Genomic DNA, 19,874 nt, shown 5'->3' with positions numbered 1-19,874 from the left:
CCGGAGGAGCTCACCGATGGGACTTTGTCCAGATCTTTCGAGGAATTGTGAACTCCTCACACAATCCAGTCTGGTTAAACCCAGGATGGATTGTAGGCAGGCCAGCCTAAATGTTTCTAACTGGCGAAGGTGTTCCATTAGGGGTGTCCACGTTTCACAAGCATAGAGAAGAGAGGGAATGACTGTGGCTGAGAAGGCCTGAAGCTTCTTGCGGAGTGACAGACCAGGTAGCTTCCACACAGCTTTATGCAACGATGAAAAGATGATGCCGCTCGACTGATTCGGAGTGAGACCTCTGCTGTTAAACTGGAGCCAGTCATAAGCACACTGCCCAGGTATGGGAAACTCTCCACTCTCTCCACAACTGCCCCATCACCGATTGGGAGTTGTGGGGGTGGAGTGTCCGATGGTATAAAATACCCAGGCAGGTGCTTAGTTTTGGTGGGGCTGATGGTAAGGCCCCACCACTCCGTGGCACACTCAAGTTTCAGCAGCAGCGCCTCCAATTTCTCCTCTGAGTGAGCTGCTATTACCAGGTCGTCGGCATACATAACGTGGTTGACCAATAGGGAGCCATCCCTTGACCGCACCCGGGCATCGATCAGCCTCCCATTCTACCTGTACCAGATGGAAATTCCTCGGGTACAGCTACTGAAGGCTTCACGAACTACGTGGTCGAAATAGATGTTAAATAATGTTGGAGCCAGAGGACATCCCTGTTGCACCCCAAGGTGTACAGGGAATGGCTCTGACTCCCGGCCACGTAGTTTTACCCGGGCCCGCTCACTATCATGAAGGTCCTTAATGATCATGAGCAGAGGCTCAGGGATTCCGAAAATACGAAGAACAACCCAGAGCCCAGGCCTATTGATGGTATCATAGGCCTTGACCAGGTCAATGGAGCAGAGATGTAGGTCTTGTTGGAATTCCCTACACTTCTGCTGTAGCACACGGGCAGAATATATGGCATCTGTTCAGGACCGCCCTTTCCTGAAACCGTATTGGAGCTCCGCCAGCCTCTCCTCAGTGTGCCTAGCAAGGCAATGTTGAATAATCCTTGAGATTCCCCTGTAGTTGTTACAGTCTGTGCGGTCCCCCTTCTTCCAATCCTGCAGAACCCATCCAGTGGTCCAGACTGTTGTTATGATGTCATGTAGGGCAGTCTGTGCACAAACGCCACAATCCCTCAGCATTTCGCTTGAGAGATCATTTCTGCCCGGTGCCTTTCCTGGTTTCAGGCTCTGAATCGCCTTCAGTACTTCCTCAATGGATGGCACCTCAGCCAGCCACTCACAGGGAGTGACTTCTTCCTCCAATATTTGAGGCACCGCAGCCTCAGCAGGGTCATCCCCACTTTGTCCCATGATGTTTTCCAGGCTGAGGGATTCCCCCTCCCCCAGGACCTCACAGAAATGCTAAGCAAATCTGCAAACCTGTTCCTGGGGGTCGGAGATCGGATCACCGTTCTTTCCCCTAATGATGGTAATAGGTGTGGCGCTGCAGGTTACTTTCTTGATGGAGTTAAATAGAGATTTGTGATCGCGGGCCATTGAGGCAGACTCCATCTCCACAGCAACCCGCGACCACCACCCATCCTTGCAGCGCCTCACGGCTCTCCGAACCTCCGAGCGAAGGCTGCGGTAAGCCTCCTCATTCTCCGACGTGGGATGCTGTAGCCGATGAGCGTGGGCCTGTCGCTTTTTCTCAACCATCCTGAACACCTCCTCTGTCAGCCAGGGTCTCTGGGGAGGTCTGGACCGCGTACCCAAAGCAGCCATACACACACACAAAGATAAAGATCCCCCATATAGCCTTAACAGACTGTAGGGGCAAGTGCTGTTAGCGAGCACCTATGAAGGTCGGAACGGTACACGAGGGGGTGGGTGGCCAGCACCACGCCCGACCGCCTTTGTCTCCCCAGTGGCAATGTTTTTATCCACCGCACCAGGTACTCATTTGAGGCTGAGTCGACCTAGGGGAGGCCCAGGACCGGTTCAGATAATCGTTACTGACGGTGTTGGCCGTGAGCGGGAATCAAACCCGGGTCGCCGGGTTCGTAGCGCAGCGTAGCGCTAACCGCTACACTACCGCTCCCACACACACGCACACACACACATACACACACACACTCAGACACTCGCACTCAAACACCTTTGTACCTTCACCTCCACTCTCCCTCACACACTGTGAGGAGCGCCCCCACGCACTTCACTTGTGCTCATCAAAGACCAAGATCCCCTGTAGAGCCTTCAACAGACTGTTGGGGCAAGCGCTGTTAGCGAGCAGCACCTATGAAGGGCAGGCGCAGCGTACGAGGGGCTGGCGTGGCCAACACCACCACCACGCCCGGATCTTTCATGCTCACACCTTCACCCACTCATACACGCACACACACTCACACTCTCCTCTCACGCTCACCTTTCCTCTCCCCACCCCCTCTCCCTCCCTCCCTCTCCCTCATGCACTCACTCACCTCTTCCCACACACTCACCCACCTCTCCCCACACACATCCACACTCACTCACCTCTCCCCACACACGCACACGCACTCACTCACCTCTCACACCCACACTCACTCACCTCTCCACCACACACTCACTCACTCCTCACACCCACACTCACCCACCTCTCCACCACACACACTCACCTCACCACACACACACACTCACCTCTCACACCCACACTCACTCACCTCTCCACCACACACACACACTCACCTCTCACACCCACACACACTCACCCACCTCTCCACCACACACACACTCACCCACCTCTCCACCACACATACACTCACTCACCTCTCACACCCACACTCACTCACCTCTCCACCACACACTCACTCACTCACCTCTCACACCCACACTCACTCACCTCTCCACCACACACTCACCCACCTCTCCACCACACACTCACTCACCTCTTACACTCACACTCACCTCACCACACACACACACACTCACCTCTCACACCCACACTCACCCACCTCTCCACCACACACACACTCACCTCTCACACCCACACTCACTCACCTCTCCACCACACACACACCCACCTCTCGACCACACACACACTCACCTATCACACCCACACTCACCTCTCCACCACACACTCACCCACCTCTCCACCACACACACGCTCACTCACCTCTCACACTCACACTCACTCACCTCTCCCCACCCACACACACTCACCCACCTCTCCACCACACACACACTCACACTCACCCACCTCTCGACCACACACTCACTCACCTCTCACACCCACACTAACTCACCTCTCCACCACACACTCACCCACCTCTCCACCACACACACACTCACTCACCTCTCACACTCACACTCACTCACCTCTCCACCACACACACACACTCACTTAACCTCTCACACCCACACTCACCCACCTCTCCACCACACACACACTCACTCACCTCTCACACCCACACTCACCTCTCCACCACACCCACACTCACTCACCTCACCACACACTCACTCACTCACCACTCACACTCACTCACCTCTCCACCACACACACATACTCACCTCTCACACTCACCCACCACTACACCACACACACTCACTCACCTCTCACACCCACACTCACCTCTCCACCACACACACACTCACCTCTCACACTCACCCACCTCACCACACACTCACTCACTCACCTCTCACACTCACTCACTCACCTCTCCACCACACACCACACTCACTCACTCACTCACCTCTTACACCCACACTCACCTCTCCACCACACACACGCCACACTCACTCACCTCACCACACACTCACTCACCTCACCACACACTCACTCACTCACCTCTCCACCACACACACACCACACTCACTCACCTCTCCCCACACACTCACTCACTCACCTCTCACACCCACACTCAGCCACCTCTCACACTCACACTCACCTCACCACACACACACTCACCTCTCACACCCACACTCACCCACCTCTCCACCACACACACACACACCTCTCACACCCACACTCACTCACCTCTCCACCACACACACACACTCACCTCTCACACCCACACACACTCACCCACCTCTCCACCACACACACACTCACCCACCTCTCCACCACACACACACTCACTCACCTCTCACACTCACCTTACCACACACACACACTCACCTCTCACACCCACGCTCATCCACCTCTCCACCACACACACACACACTCACCTCTCCCCACCCACACACACTCACCCACCTCTCCACCACACACACACTCACACTCACCCACCTCTCCACCACACACACTCACTCACCTCTCACACCCACACTCACTCACCCCTCCACCACACACACACTCACTCACCTCTCCACCACACACACACACTCACCTCTCACACCCACACTCACTCACCTCTCCACCACACACACACTCACCTCTCACACCCACACTCACTTACCTCTCCACCACACACTCACCCACCTCTCCACCACACACACACACTCACCTCTCCACCACACTCACCCACCTCTCCACCACACACACACTCACTCACCTCTCACACCCACACTCACCCACCTCTCCACCACACACACACTCACTCACCTCTTACACTCACACTCACCTCACCACATACACACACTCACCTCTCACACCCACACTCACCCACCTCTCCACCACACACACACTCACTAACCTCTCACACCCACACTCACCCACCTCTCCACCACACACACACTCACTCACCTCTCACACCCACACTCACCCACCTCTCCACCACACACACTCACCTCTCCCCACCCACACACACTCACCCACCTCTCCACCACACATACACTCACTCACCTCTCACACCCACACTCACTCACCTCTCCACCACACACACCCTCACTCACCTCTCACACCCACACTCACTTACCTCGCCACCACACACTCACCCACCTCTCCACCACACACACTCACCTCTCACACCCACACTCGCTTACCTCTCCACCACACACTCACCCACCTCTCCACCACACACACACACACTCACCTCTCCACCACACTCACCCACCTCTCCACCACACACACACTCACCTCTCACACCCACACTCGCTTACTTCTCCACCACACACTCACCCACCTCTCCACCACACACACACACACTCACCTCTCCACCACACTCACTCACTCACCTCTCACACTCACACTCACTCACCTCTCCACCACACACACATACTCACCTCTCACACTCACCCACCACTACACCACACACACACACTCACTCACCTCTCACACCCACACTCACCTCTCCACCACACGCACACTCACCTCTCACACTCACACTCACCCACCTCACCACACACTCACTCACTCACCTCTCCACCACACACCACACTCACTCACTCACTCACCTCTTACACCCACACTCACCTCTCCACCACACACACACCACACTCACTCACCTCACCACACACTCACTCACCTCACCACACACTCACTCACTCACTTAACATCTCCCTGCCACCCACGCTGCGCACCGTCGCAGGAGCGAACGCGCAGCGTCGTCAAGTTCGACCTGCGCACGCGCGTCAAGGGCGGCGAGGCGTTCATCCCCAACGCCAACTACTACGACACTTCGCCCTACCGCTGGGGCGGCAAGTCCGACATCGACCTGGCGGCCGACGAGCGCGGCCTCTGGGTCATCTACGCCACGGAGCAGAACCACGGGCGCATGGTGGTGAGCCGCTTAAATCCGCGCGCGATGCGCGTCGAGGCCTCCTTCGAGACGGCCTACGTCAAGCGCTTGGCCTCCGACGCCTTCATGGCGTGCGGCGTCCTCCACGTCCTGCGCTCGACTTACGAGGACGACGGCGACGGAGGGGCGGATGCCGCAGGAGGAGGAGGAGGAGGAGAAGGAGGGGGGACGAGCGACCGCATCGACTACGTGTACGACACCGACTCGCGGCGGGACGCTCGCGTCTCCGTCCCGTTCCCCAACCCGTTCCGGTTCATCACGTCGGTGCAGTACAACGCGCGCGACCGCGCCCTCTACGTGTGGAACAACCACCACGCGCTGCGCTACGCGCTGCGCTTCGGCACGCGGGACCCCGCTGCGGGTGAGCGGGAGGGTGTCGGTGGGGTTGGTTGTGGGTTGGGGGGAGCGGGGGGGGGTGTGGAAGAGTGGGGTGGTGGGGAGCGGTTGGATTGGAGTTTGAAAGTCCACTTTGTCTTCTTTGGTTCTTTCGGTAAAGTCATGTAGAATGAGAATAAAATAATAAATTGATAAAATAAAATAACACAATAATATTCTCACGACGTTTCGGCCACAACACAAGCGGCCTTCATCAGGTGAAGGGACGAGACTGTCTGGTAGGACAGCGCTGGAGTGAAAAAAAGCCACGTTCAGATCACGACCTTTAAGCTGTGTCAGAAGAAACAAAGCGCCTTGACTACGGAATTAGCATATAAATTAGCGTTGAAATAGCTGAGTGATTAGCTTGTAACTGGTCACAGAAATAGCTATGTTTAAAGTCAGAGCATACACATTCACCGAGGCACCTAGTACAAATCAAACAGGAGAATTTAGCATTGAAATAACTAGGCGAATTTAGCATTGAAATAACTGAGTGATTAGCTAGTGACTGGTCACAGAAATGGCTATGTTGAAGTCAAGGTCTACACATCTGAGCTATTCACAGTAACTGGGTATACAATACAATGTTTAATGAATACTATATAGTGAACCAATAAAAAACTAAAATATAAATTACCTTAATGTTATCAATAAACTCTATATTCTCCAATCAGCTAAGCTACCAACAATAAGTCGTTATATATCACAATGCTATATGGCGAAAAAATGGGTGGATTCTTACCCTCAACTTTAGCAACACGGATAGCTACGGGCCCCGTTCAGACGGACGAGTTCATCCAAGGTCGGAACAGAGGAGGGGGAGAGAGACAGCTGCGAGGCGCTATTATACTCCATGTTGTAAACCATACCATTAACCGTGGTGTGAGAGGTATTAAGAGTCAATGCTGGTGAAAGAGCTGCGGTCTGAAGATCATCATAAAATACAATTAATTAAGAACGGAATTGATTTAAAACATCTTTCCAATGGTTACTAAGCCAGAATCCATCTTCTCGGTTGAAATTGTCTCTGTGCTTGTATATGTGAATGGCCTCATGAACGAATCTCTCATGGTAGCCGGTTGGTTTGCAAAGAACCTCCGTCTTGGAGAAGTCAATGTCATGTGAGCCCACTGAATTATAACAGTGATCTGCCATGGCAGAGGAGTTCGTCCTACCGTGTTTCAAGTCAGCTTTATGTTCACGGATGCGGTCCGAGATATGTCGTTTGGTTTCTCCAATGTAGCTACTACCACAGAGGCACTTTAGTTTGTAAATGCCCGGGTACTGTATGTCTGGAACAGCATCTTTTACAGATGGAACTAGATCACGGATTTTATGTATTGTGTTGAATCGGACCTGGATCTTGTGTTTATTCAGGATTTTGGAGATCTTTTTAGTGACCCCTGCAATGTAGGGTAAGGTGAAGGTTTTGAGTGGCTCCACAAGAGGATCCTTCTTCATGACTGGAGTGATGGCTTTGCGGATTGTGTAGTCGGAGTAACCATTAGCCCTGAGAGCCTGGTGTACGTGCTTGAGTTCACTGGTAATGTGTTCCTGGTCGGAAATGCATTGGGCTCTATGGTATAGAGTCTTGATGAGGGAGTTCTTCTGGGATGGATGGTGGTGGGAATCCGATTTCAAGTGAGCATCTGTATGGGTGGCTTTCCTGTAGACAGAGTGGCTCATTGAACCATCATGTCTCCTTTTAATTAAGACATCCAAAAAGGGTAGTTTGCCATCTTTTTCGACCTCCATGGTAATTCTGATGGCTGGGTGTATGGAATTGATGTGGTCGCGGAATTGGTCTAGAGCAGGCCGGCCATGTGGCCAGATGACAAAAGTGTCATCCACGTACCTCTTCCATAAGGTTGGGCGCAGAGTGGCAGTCTGGATGGCGTCAGTCTCAAATTTCTCCATGAAAATGTTAGCTATAACTGGAGAAAGGGGGGAGCCCATTGGGGTGCCCTCAGTTTGTTTGTAGAAAGTTCCATTCCAAGTGAAGTATGTATTGGTTAAACAGTGTCTCACCAGGGGGGGTACCTCAGTGTTTAGTCCTTGATGAACCAAGTCTTCAATGATTGCAATGGTGTCAGGTACAGGAACCTTGGTGAATAAGGAAACTACATCAAAACTGACAAGCAGGTCGTCTGGGGACAGGGAAATACCCTTGATTGTTGATACCAGGTGAGTAGAATTTTGTACCGCAGAGGTGGTCTTTCCAGTGAAAGGACGCAGGATTTCAGACAAAAAACGAGCTAGTTTGTAGGTGGGGGAGCTGATAGTAGAGACTATGGGACGAAGAGGTGTATCAACTTTATGTATTTTTGGTAAGCCGTATAATCTTGGTGGCCTGGCAGCAGAAGGTTTCAACGAAAACTGTTTAGATTGATCAATTAATGCGGTTGAATCAGAAATTATTTTGTTGGTTTGTGTGACGAGGCTGTTGGTGGGATCTCTTTTTTATTTTTGTATAACTACCATCGTCGAGTAATTCTTTAATTTTGTTGTTGTATTCTATTTTATCCATGATAACAGTAGCATTGCCTTTGTCAGCTGAGAGAACTACAATATCATTCCTCTTTTTTAATTTATATAATTCAAAACGCTCATCTTTGCTGAGGTTGCTAGCTGGCATCTTAGCGTTTTTGAGGGTTGCAGCGATTTCAGATCTTGCTACGTCTGCAGCGATGTGACCCAGGCCCCTGAGAGCAACGTCTACTTGGGCAATTATATCATTAACTGGTATGTGTTTAGGTGTGACTGCAGGTCTAAACTTTGCAGTCACACCTAAACACATACCAGTTAATGATATAATTGCCCAAGTAGACGTTGCTCTCAGGGGCCTGGGTCACATCGCTGCAGACGTAGCAAGATCTGAAATCGCTGCAACCCTCAAAAACGCCAAGATGCCAGCTAGCAACCTCAGCAAAGATGAGCGTTTTGAATTATATAAATTAAAAAAGAGGAATGATATTGTAGTTCTCTCAGCTGACAAAGGCAATGCTACTGTTATCATGGATAAAATAGAATACAACAACAAAATTAAAGAATTACTCGACGATGGTAGTTATACAAAAATAAAAAGAGATCCCACCAACAGCCTCGTCACACAAACCAACAAAATAATTTCTGATTCAACCGCATTAATTGATCAATCTAAACAGTTTTCGTTGAAACCTTCTGCTGCCAGGCCACCAAGATTATACGGCTTACCAAAAATACATAAAGTTGATACACCTCTTCGTCCCATAGTCTCTACTATCAGCTCCCCCACCTACAAACTAGCTCGTTTTTTGTCTGAAATCCTGCGTCCTTTCACTGGAAAGACCACCTCTGCGGTACAAAATTCTACTCACCTGGTATCAACAATCAAGGGTATTTCCCTGTCCCCAGACGACCTGCTTGTCAGTTTTGATGTAGTTTCCTTATTCACCAAGGTTCCTGTACCTGACACCATTGCAATCATTGAAGACTTGGTTCATCAAGGACTAAACACTGAGGTACCCCCCCTGGTGAGACACTGTTTAACCAATACATACTTCACTTGGAATGGAACTTTCTACAAACAAACTGAGGGCACCCCAATGGGCTCCCCCCTTTCTCCAGTTATAGCTAACATTTTCATGGAGAAATTTGAGACTGACGCCATCCAGACTGCCACTCTGCGCCCAACCTTATGGAAGAGGTACGTGGATGACACTTTTGTCATCTGGCCACATGGCCGGCCTGCTCTAGACCAATTCTTCGACCACATCAATTCCATACACCCAGCCATCAGATTTACCATGGAAGTCGAAATAGATGGCAAGATACCTTTTTTGGATGTCCTAATTAAAAAGAGACCTGATGGTTCAATGAGCCACTCTGTCTACAGGAAAGCTACCCATACGGATGCTTATCTGAAACCGGATTCCCACCACCATCCATCATAGAAGAATTCTCTCATCAAGACTCTGTATCATAGAGCCCAATGCATATCCGACCAGGAACACATAAGCAGTGAACTCAAGCACGTACACCAAGCTCTTAGGGCTAATGGTTACTCCGACTATACAATCCGCAAAGCTATCACTCAAACCATGAAGAAGAACCCTCTTGAGGAGCCTTTCAAAACCATCACTTTACCCTACATTGCTGGGATCACAAAAAAGATCTCCAAAATCTTGAATAAACACAAGATCCAGGTCCGTTTCAACACATTACATAAAATCCGTGATCTGGTTCCGTCTGTAAAAGATGTGATTCCGGACATACATTACCCTGGTGTCTACAAACTAAGTTGCCTCTGTGGTAGTAGTTACATTGGAGAAACCAAATGCCATATCTCGGACCGCATTCGTGAACATAAAGCAGACCTTAAACACGGTAGGACCAACACCTCGGCCGTAGCAGATCATTGTTCTAATTCAGTAGGCTCACATGCCATTGACTTTTCCAAGACGGAGGTTCTTTGTAAGCCATCTGGCTTCCATGAGAGATTCGTTCATGAGGCTATCCACATATACAAACACAGAGACAATTTCAACCGAGAAGATGGATTCTATCTTAGCAATCATTGGAAAGATTTGATAAATCATTTCAGTTCTTGATTGATTGTTCACGCTTACAGTGCCTTTCAGACAGCATACATAAAAACAAATTTCGTCTCCCCCCTCCTCTTTTCAAAAAATAGATGGACTAGTCCTGGCAAACAGCCAATCGTTGCGCGTGACGCAAACGTTATTTTTATATAAATAAATAAATAAATATGCCGTTTTAAAAATAAATTTATGCAAACCGACACACCTGATGATGACCGTTTGAGTTATGGTCGAAACGTCGTGAGAATTTTTTATTGTTTTATATATATTTTGTTATTTTGTTGTTTCTCTTCAACGTGACTTTACCGAAAAAACTAAGAATATAATTACGACTTTGTTGACGTCTATCTTTTCGGTGTGTGGGTCCGATTTTTAGCTGGAGAGGTGATTGAATTTGGAAATCAAATTGTCCCTACATTTGGTCGACATAGTGGCAGCCGAAGAGGTAGTCATATTGTCTACATGTTCCCAATCCGATGTAGAAGAACTCCCTCATCAAGACTCTATACCATAGAGCCCAATGAATTTCCGACCAGGAACACATTACCAGTGAACTCAAGCACGTACACCAGGCTCTCCGGGCTAATGGCTACTCCGACTACACAATCCGCAAAGCCATCACTCCAGTCATGAAGAAGGATCCTCTTGTGGAGCCACTCAAAACCATCACCTTACCCTACATTGAAGGGGTCACTAAAAAGATCTCCAAAATCCTGAATAAACACAAGATCCAGGTCCGATTCAACACAGTACATAAAATCCGTGATTTAGTTCCATCTGTAAAAGATGCTGTTCCAGACATACAGTACCCGGGCGTTTACAAACTAAAGTGCCTCTGTGGTAGTAGCTACATTGAAGAAACCAAAAGACATATCTCGGACCGCATCCGCGAACATAAAGCAGACTTGAAACACGGTAGGACGAACTCCTCTGCCATGGCAGATCACTGTTATAATTCAGTGGGCTCACATGACATTGACTTCTCCAAGATGGAAGTTCTTTGCAAACCAACCGGCTACCATGAGAGATTCGTTCATGAGGCCATTCACATATACAAGCACAGAGACAATTTCAACCGAGAAGATGGATTCTGGCTTAGTAACCACTGGAAAGATGTTTTAAATCATTTCTGTTCTTAATTAATTGTATTTTTACGATGACTTTCAGACCGCAGCTCTTTCGCCAGCATTGCCTCTTAATACCTCTCACACCACGGTTAATGGTATGGTTTTACAACATGGAGTATACTAGGGCCTCGCAGCTGTCTCTCTCCCCCTCCTCTGTTCCGACCATGGACGAACTCGTCCGTCTGAACGGGGCCCGTAGCTATCCGTGGTGCTGAAGTTGAGGGTAAGAATCCACCCATTTTTTCGCCATATAGCATTGTGATATATAACGACTTATTGTTGGTAGCTTAGCTGATTGGAGAATATAGAGTTTATTGATAACATGAAGGTAATTTATATTTTAGTTTTTATTGGTTCACTATATAGTACTGTGAATAGCTCAGCTGTGTAGGCCTTGACTTCAACATAGTCATTTCTGTGACCAGTCTCTAGCTAATCACTCAGTTATTTCAATGCTAAATTCGCCTAGTTATTTCAATGCTAAATTCTCCTGTTTGATTTGTACTAAGTGCCTCGGTGAATGTGTATGGTCTGACTTTAACGTAGCTATTTCTGTGAGCAGTTACAAGCTAATCACTCAGCTATTTCAATGCTAAATTCTATGCTAATTCCATTGTCAAGGGGTGCCTCTGCGGATGTGTATGATTTAACTTAGCTATTTCAATGCTAAATTCTATGCTAATTCCATTGTCAAGGGGTGCCTCTGCGGATGTGTATGCTTTAACTTTTAACATAACTATTTCTGTGACCAGTCACAAGCTAATCATTCAGCCATTTCAATGCTAAATTATATGCTAATTCCTTTGTCAAGGCGCTTTGTTCCTCTCACACAGCTTAAAGGCCGTGATCTGAACGTGGCTCTTTCACTCCAGCGCTGTCCTACCAGACAGTCTTGTCCCTTCACCTGATGAAGGCCGCTTGTGTTGTGGCCGAAACGTCGTGAGAATATTATTGTGTTATTTTATTTTATCAATTTATTATTTTATTCTCATTCTACGTGACTTTACCGAAAGAACCAAAGAAGATGAAACATTGGGGTAATTTATATTTTAGTTTTTTATTGGTTTACTATGTAGTATTCATTATATAGTGTAGTGTATACCCAGTTACTGTGAATTGCTCAGATGTGTAGGCTTTGACTTTAACATAGCCATTTCTGTGACCAGTCACAAGCTAATCACTCAGTTATTTCAATGCTAAATTCTCCTAGTTATTTCAATGCTAAATTCTCCTGTTTGATTTGTACTAGGTGCCTCTGTGAATGTGTATGCTTTGACTTTAACATTGCCTTTTCTGTGACCAGTCACAAGCGAATCACTCAGCTATTTCAATGCTAAATTCTATGCTAATTCCTTTGTCAATGGGTGCCTCTGTGGATGTGTATGCTTTGACTTTAACATAGCCATTTCTGTGACCAGTCACAAGCTAATCACTCAGCCATTTCAATGCTAAATTCTATGCTAATTCCTTTGTCAAGGCGCTTTGTTTCTTCTCACACAGCTTAAAGGTCGCGATCTCAGCGTGGCTTTGTTCGCTCCAGCGCTGTCCTCCAGACAGTCTCGTCCCTTCACCTGATGAAGACCGCTTTGTGTTGTGGCCGAAACGTCGTGAGAATTTTATTGCGTTATTTTATTTTATAAATGTATTATTTTATTCTCATTCTACGTGACTTTACCGAAAGAACCAAAGAAGACCCATAGACTACTCACACAGAGACCCATAGACTACTCACACAGAGACCCACAGACTCACACAGAGACCCATAGACTACTCACATAGAGACCCATAGACTACTCACACAGAGACCCACAGACTCACACAGAGACCAATAGACTACTCACACAGAGACCCATAGACTACTCACACAGAGACCCATAGACTCAGACAGAGACCCATAGACTCATCACACAGACACCCATAGACTACTCACAGAGAGACCCATCGACTCACACAGAGACCCATAGACTCATCACACAGACACCCATAGACTACTCACACAGAGACCCATAGACTCACACAGAGACCCATAGACTCATCACACCGAGACCCATAGACTACTCACATAGAGACCCATAGACTACTCACACAGAGACCCATAGACTCACCACACAGACACCCATAGACTACTCACACAGAGACCCATAGACTACTCGCACAGAGACCCATAGACTCATCACACAGACACCCATAGACTACTCACACAGAGACCCATAGACTACTCACACAGAGACCCATAGACTCACACAGACACCCATAGACTCACACAGAGACCCATAGACCACTCACACAGAGACCCATAGACTCACACAGACACCCATAGACTCACACAGAGACCCATAGACTACTCACACAGAGACCCATAGACTACTCACACAGAGACCCATAGACTCACACAGAGACCCATAGACTCATCATACAGACACCCATAACCTACTCACACAGACACCCATAGACTCACACAGAGACCCATAGACTACTCACACAGAGACCCATAGACTCATCACACAGACACCCATAGACTACTCACACAGACACCCATAGACTTCTCAGACAGAGACCCATAGACTCACACAGAGACCCAAAGCTGATGTAGATGCTACTGGTTCTTCACGTTCTGCAGATGTAGATGCCACTGGTTCTTCACGTTCTGCAGATATAGATGCCACTGGTTCTTCACGTTCTGCAGATGTAGATGCCACTTGTTCTTCACCTTTTACAGATGTAGATTACACTAATTCTTCACGCTCTGCAGATGTAGATGCCACTGGTTCTTCACGCTCTGCAGATGTAGATGCCACTAATTCTTCACGTTCTGCAGATGTAGATGCCACTGGTTCTTCACGTTCTGCAGATGTAGATGCCACTGGTTCTTCACGTTCTACAGATGTAGATGCCGCTGGTTCTTCACGCTCTGCAGATGTAGATGCCACTGGTTCTTCACGTTCAGCAGATGTAGATGCCACTGATTCTTCACGTTCTGCAGATTAGATGCCGCTGGTTCTTCACGCTCTGCAGATGTAGATGCCACTGGTTCTTCACTGTCTGCAGATGTAGATGCCACTGGTTCTTCACGCTCTGCAGATGTAGATGCCGCTGGTTCTTCACGCTCTGCAGATGTAGATGCCACTGGTTCTTCACGTTCAGCAGATGTAGATGCCACTGATTCTTCACGTTCTGCAGATTAGATGCCGCTGGTTCTTCACGCTCTGCAGATGTAGATGCCACTGGTTCTTCACTGTCTGCAGATGTAGATGCCACTGGTTCTTCACGCTCTGCAGATGTAGATGCCACTGGTTCTTCATGTTCTGCAGATGTAAATGACACTGGATCTTCACGTTCTGCAGATGTAGAGGCCACTGGTTCTTCGCGTTCTGCAGATGTAGATGCCACTGGTTCTTCACGTTCTACAGATGTAGATGCCACTGGTTCTTCACCTTCTACAGATGTAGATGCCACTGGTTCTTCACGTTCTACAGATGTAGATCCCACTGGTTCTTCACGTTCTGCAGATGTAGATGCCACTGGTTCTTCACATTCTGTAGATGTAGATGGCACTGGTTCTTTACATTCTGCAGATGTACATGTCACTGGTTTTTCGTATTCTGTTGATATTAATGTCACTGGTTCTTCTCGTTTTGCAGATGTAGATGCCACTGGTTCTTCACCTTCTGGAGATGTAGATGCCACTGGTTCTTCACCTTCTGGAGATGTAGATACCACTGGTTCTTCACGTTCTGCCACTGGTTCTTCACGTTCTACAGATGTAAATGACACTGGATCTTCACGTTCTACAGATGTAAATGACACTGGATCTTCACGTTCTACCGATGTAGACGCCACCACCGCCGTCTGTTGCACGCCGGTTGAACTCACGACTTTCGGTCTGAACAGGCAACTGGACACACGAACAGGTTTGTTCGCATCTCTGAATGTTGCATGTGTGTGTGTCCGTGTACGTTTGTGCGTGCATGCACGTGTGTTGGTGCGTGTCTGTCCGTGTGCGTGTGCATGGTTGTCTGTCCGTATGCGTGTGCGTGCGTGTGCATGTGTGTGTGTGCGTGCGTGTCCGCGTGCGTGTGTGTGTGTGCGTGCGTGTCCGTGTGTGTGTGTGCGTGTCCGTGTGTGTGTCCGTGTGTGTGTCCCTGTTCTGGCCACCCATCCCCTCGTTTGTCACAATCACGGCCTTCACAGCTGCTGATACTCGCTAACGGCACCCGCCCCGACAGTCCGCCGGGGCCTTTACGGGGGAGACTTTGTCTCCGTCCGTCCCTTCGTCTCGCTCCCTCGACCCGCAACGCCCGGGTGCGAGCGCCACGAGCCTCAAAGCGCACCTAGCCTGGCGCGTGTGGTCATCGCGGCGGTTGTCGTCGTCGTGCTACGGCGGCACGCTCACGCCACGCGGGGGATCGTTGTTGTGCCACGCAGAGAAGGCGGCGGCGGCGGGCCGGGCCAGCTGGGCCGCTCCGGCCGCGATCCTCGCCGTGTCCCTCGCCCTGGTGGCCACGCTGCTGCTGCTGCTGCTGCTGCTCTACCGCCGCCGACGCCGCCGGCAGCAGCAGCATTGGCAGGAGCCCTGGGGCCCCACGTGAGTCGCTCGCTTCTCTCGGACGTGGGGCGGACGTCGGCGGTGCCCGCGGGGTCATCTTTGTGACGACCTGCCGTTGTGCCCCCACCCACCACCCCCCCCACTACCCCCCCACTACCCCCCCACTACCCACATGCGTGCAGGGAGGATCCCCCCACTCTCCCCAAGGCACCGCAGAGAAACGCGGAGGGCGACCGTGGCTACGTGAGTGGCACACCGCCAGGACACAGAGGGGTGTATAGTGTAGTGTATAGTGTAGTGTGTAGTGTAGTGTATAGTGTAGTGTGTAGTGTAGTGTATAGTTTAGTGTGTAGTGTAGTGTATAGTGTAGTGTATAGTGTAGTGTATACTAGTGTAGTGTATAGTGTAGTGTATAGTAGTGTATGGTGTGTAGTGTAGTGTATAGTGTAGTGTGTAGTGTATAGTGTAGTGTATAGTGTAGTGTATAGTGTAGTGTATACTAGTGTAGTGTGTATAGTATAGTGTAGTGTATAGTAGTGTAGTGTATAGTAGTGTGTAGTGTAGTGTATAGTGTAGTGTATAGTGTAGTGTATAGTAGTGTAGTGTATAGTGTAGTGTATAGTGTAGTGTATATATAGAGACACACTTAGACTCGACCTAAAGCTTTCGTGACTGCAGGAATTCATTTTCTTTGGGTCTTTCGGTAAAGTTGTGCCCACTTTGTTTATGACCCTTGGGCTACACCCAACTTTAAAACTTTAAAACAGCCTGCTGCTTCAGCGGCTTTCATCCCCCTCTTTTCTCCTCCTGATGACGATTGCCAAAATAATACCCACAGACTCACCACACAGATACCCATAGACTCACCACACAGAGACCCACAGACTCACCACACAGAGATCCATAGACTCACCACACAGAGACCCACAGACTCAACACACAGAGACCCACAGACTCACCACACAGACACCCATAGACTCACCACACAGACACCCATAGACTCACCACACAGAGACCCATAGACTCACCCCACAGAGACCCATAGACTCACCACACAGAGACCCACAGACTCACCACACAGAGACCCATAGACTCACCACACAGAGACCCACAGACTCACCACACAGAGACCCACAGACTCACCACACAGAGACCCACAGACACACCACACAGAAACCCATAGACTCACCAGACAGAGACCCACAGACTCACAACACAGAGACCCATAGACTCACCACACAGAAACCCATAGACTCACCACACAGAGACCCATAGACTCACCACACAGAGACCCACAGACTCACAACACAGAGACCCATAGACTCACCACACAGAAACCCATAGACTCACCACACAGAGACCCATAGACTCACCACACAGAAACCCACAGACTCACCACACAGAGACCCATAGACTCACCACACAGAGACCCACAGACTCACCACAGAGACCCACAGACTCACTACACAGAGACCCACAGACTCACCACACAGAAACCCATAGACTCACCAGACAGAGACCCACAGACTCACAACACAGAGACCCATAGACTCACCACACAGAAACCCATAGACTCACCACACAGAGACCCATAGACTCACCACACAGAGACCCACAGACTCACAACACAGAGACCCATAGACTCACCACACAGAAACCCATAGACTGACCACACAGAGACCCATAGACTCACCACACAGAGACCCACAGACTCACCACACAGAGACCCATAGACTCACCACACAGAGACTCACAGACTCACCACACAGAGACCCATAGACTCACCACACAGAGACCCATAGACTCACCACACAGAGACCCATAGACTCACCACACAGAGACCCACAGACTCACCACACAGAGACCCACAGACTCATCACACAGAGACCCATAGACTCACCACACAGAGACCCACAGACTCACCACACAGAGACCCATAGACTCACCACACAGAGACCCATAGACTCACCACACAGAGACCCATAGACTCACCACACAGAGACCCACAGACTCACCACACAGAGACCCACAGACTCACCACACAGAGACCCACAGACTCACCACACAGAGACCCACAGACTCACCACACACTGTGCGTGTTGTGGGGATGCTCCGTGTGTAGTTGCTAACGCTAGAGAGTGGCAACAAGGCGGATATGGAGCTGCACGAGTTGCCACCGCAGCCTCAGCACCAAGACAGCGGAGCTGGCAGCTACGACTACACGGTGAGGAGGGGTGGGTGGCGAGCGAGCGAGCGGTGAGCGAGTGTCCGCCCACTGCTTAGGCTGAGTGAGCGATCCACTTCTGGCCACCCCAGTGGGTGGGGGTGGGTGGGGGTGGGGTCGGTCACCGTCTCTCTAATTTATTCCGACCCCAGCAGGTTTTCACAGACGAAGATGACGACGAGGAGTGGAAGGAAGATTTTTGAGAAGCGGCTCGGGGTGGGGCGGGGGGGGGAGGAGCGAGAGTGCTCCACCTTGCCGTGCTCCACCTTGCCGCGCTCCACCTTGGAGTGCTCCGCCTTGCCGTGCCTCCGGTTGCCACTGGCAACGCCGGGGATTGTCGCTTCGCGAGCGGGTGAACCCCCCACCCCCCCCGAAAGAACCAAGAAGAATTGTTGTTGTTGTTGTTTGATCCCAACTGAGCGATGTTTTTCAGCATTGGGGGATATTTGCCTCGTGCCAGTTACAATCGGTGCCCCGAGTTTGGCTTTTCACTTTTTTTTTGGGTGGGGTGGGGGTGGGAATTTTGTTTTACGAAAGAGCTCTCCGTTACCGGACGCAGTGTTTTTGTTATTTTATTTTAGTCTTCGCGACGGTCTCTCACCTCCCAGCGCTTTCCCCCGGCGTTGGTGTGCCGCTGGACGGGAGGCGACTGGGCGTGGTGCTAGGGAGCCAGGGAGAGGGGGGTGGGGGGGTGGGGGGAGAATTTAAATTCGCCCTCGCGTGGCCGGGGGTCAATGAGCGGCGACATCGGCACGGTCCGTCACGACGTCCGGCACGGAGAGGGAGTTCCGCGTATTTATATTATTGTTTTACCGGGGCGACAGGCGGCGTCACGATGGCGCGTACAACGCCGTGAGCCTTCGTGCGCCCCGTCAGCGTCTCGGTTTTTTATTTCTCCCCGAACCCGGCCAGTTTCATCGGCCGCTCCCGCGATGCCGCAGCACTTTCGTAGTTTGACGCTGTTGGTTTTCGGCGAGCCGATATCAGCCGGGTTAGATTGTGTAAATGAATAAATGCACAAATGTGGCTGTCGCCTGATGAAGCTGGTTGTTGTGATTGCTGGTGAAATGTCACGGTGTCCAGAGTGCAAATGTTGTTGCTTGGCTCGCTAAACCACCAGTTTTCTTTGGTTCTTTCGGTAAAGTCACGTAGAATGAGAATAAAATAATAAATTGATAAAATAAAATAACACAATAATATTCTCACGACGTTTCGGCCACAACACAAGTGGCCTTCATCAGGTGAAGGGACAGCACACTGGACAGCGCTGTCCTACCAGAGAGTTTCGTCCCTTCACCTGATGAAGGCCGCT

General features: G+C 49.9%; 1 protein-coding gene across 1 annotated transcript in view; it reads left to right on the top strand.

The window, feature by feature from the left end:
- The window catches only part of LOC142917901 (uncharacterized), a 52,341-nt gene extending 32,741 nt beyond the window's left edge, over positions 1-19,600 (top strand). The window contains exons 5-10 of the mRNA XM_076062243.1: positions 5,498-6,068; positions 15,587-15,703; positions 16,218-16,377; positions 16,521-16,581; positions 18,461-18,562; positions 18,718-19,600. Of these exons, the coding sequence (XP_075918358.1) occupies positions 5,498-6,068; positions 15,587-15,703; positions 16,218-16,377; positions 16,521-16,581; positions 18,461-18,562; positions 18,718-18,765 (1,059 nt within the window). The 3' untranslated portion in view covers positions 18,766-19,600. The remainder of the gene's footprint in view (positions 1-5,497; positions 6,069-15,586; positions 15,704-16,217; positions 16,378-16,520; positions 16,582-18,460; positions 18,563-18,717) is intronic.
- The last annotated feature ends 274 nt before the right edge of the window (positions 19,601-19,874 follow it).

The sequence above is a fragment of the Petromyzon marinus genome, unplaced genomic scaffold (assembly GCF_048934315.1).
Source record: "Petromyzon marinus isolate PM22_M1 ecotype Great Lakes invasive population unplaced genomic scaffold, UKy_Petmar_22M1.pri1.0 PM_G_Scaffold_54, whole genome shotgun sequence".
In the NCBI taxonomy this organism is placed as follows: domain Eukaryota; kingdom Metazoa; phylum Chordata; class Hyperoartia; order Petromyzontiformes; family Petromyzontidae; genus Petromyzon; species Petromyzon marinus.
The sequence above is the reverse complement of the archived record's forward strand: the minus strand, read 5'-3'. Positions and strand labels throughout refer to the sequence as shown.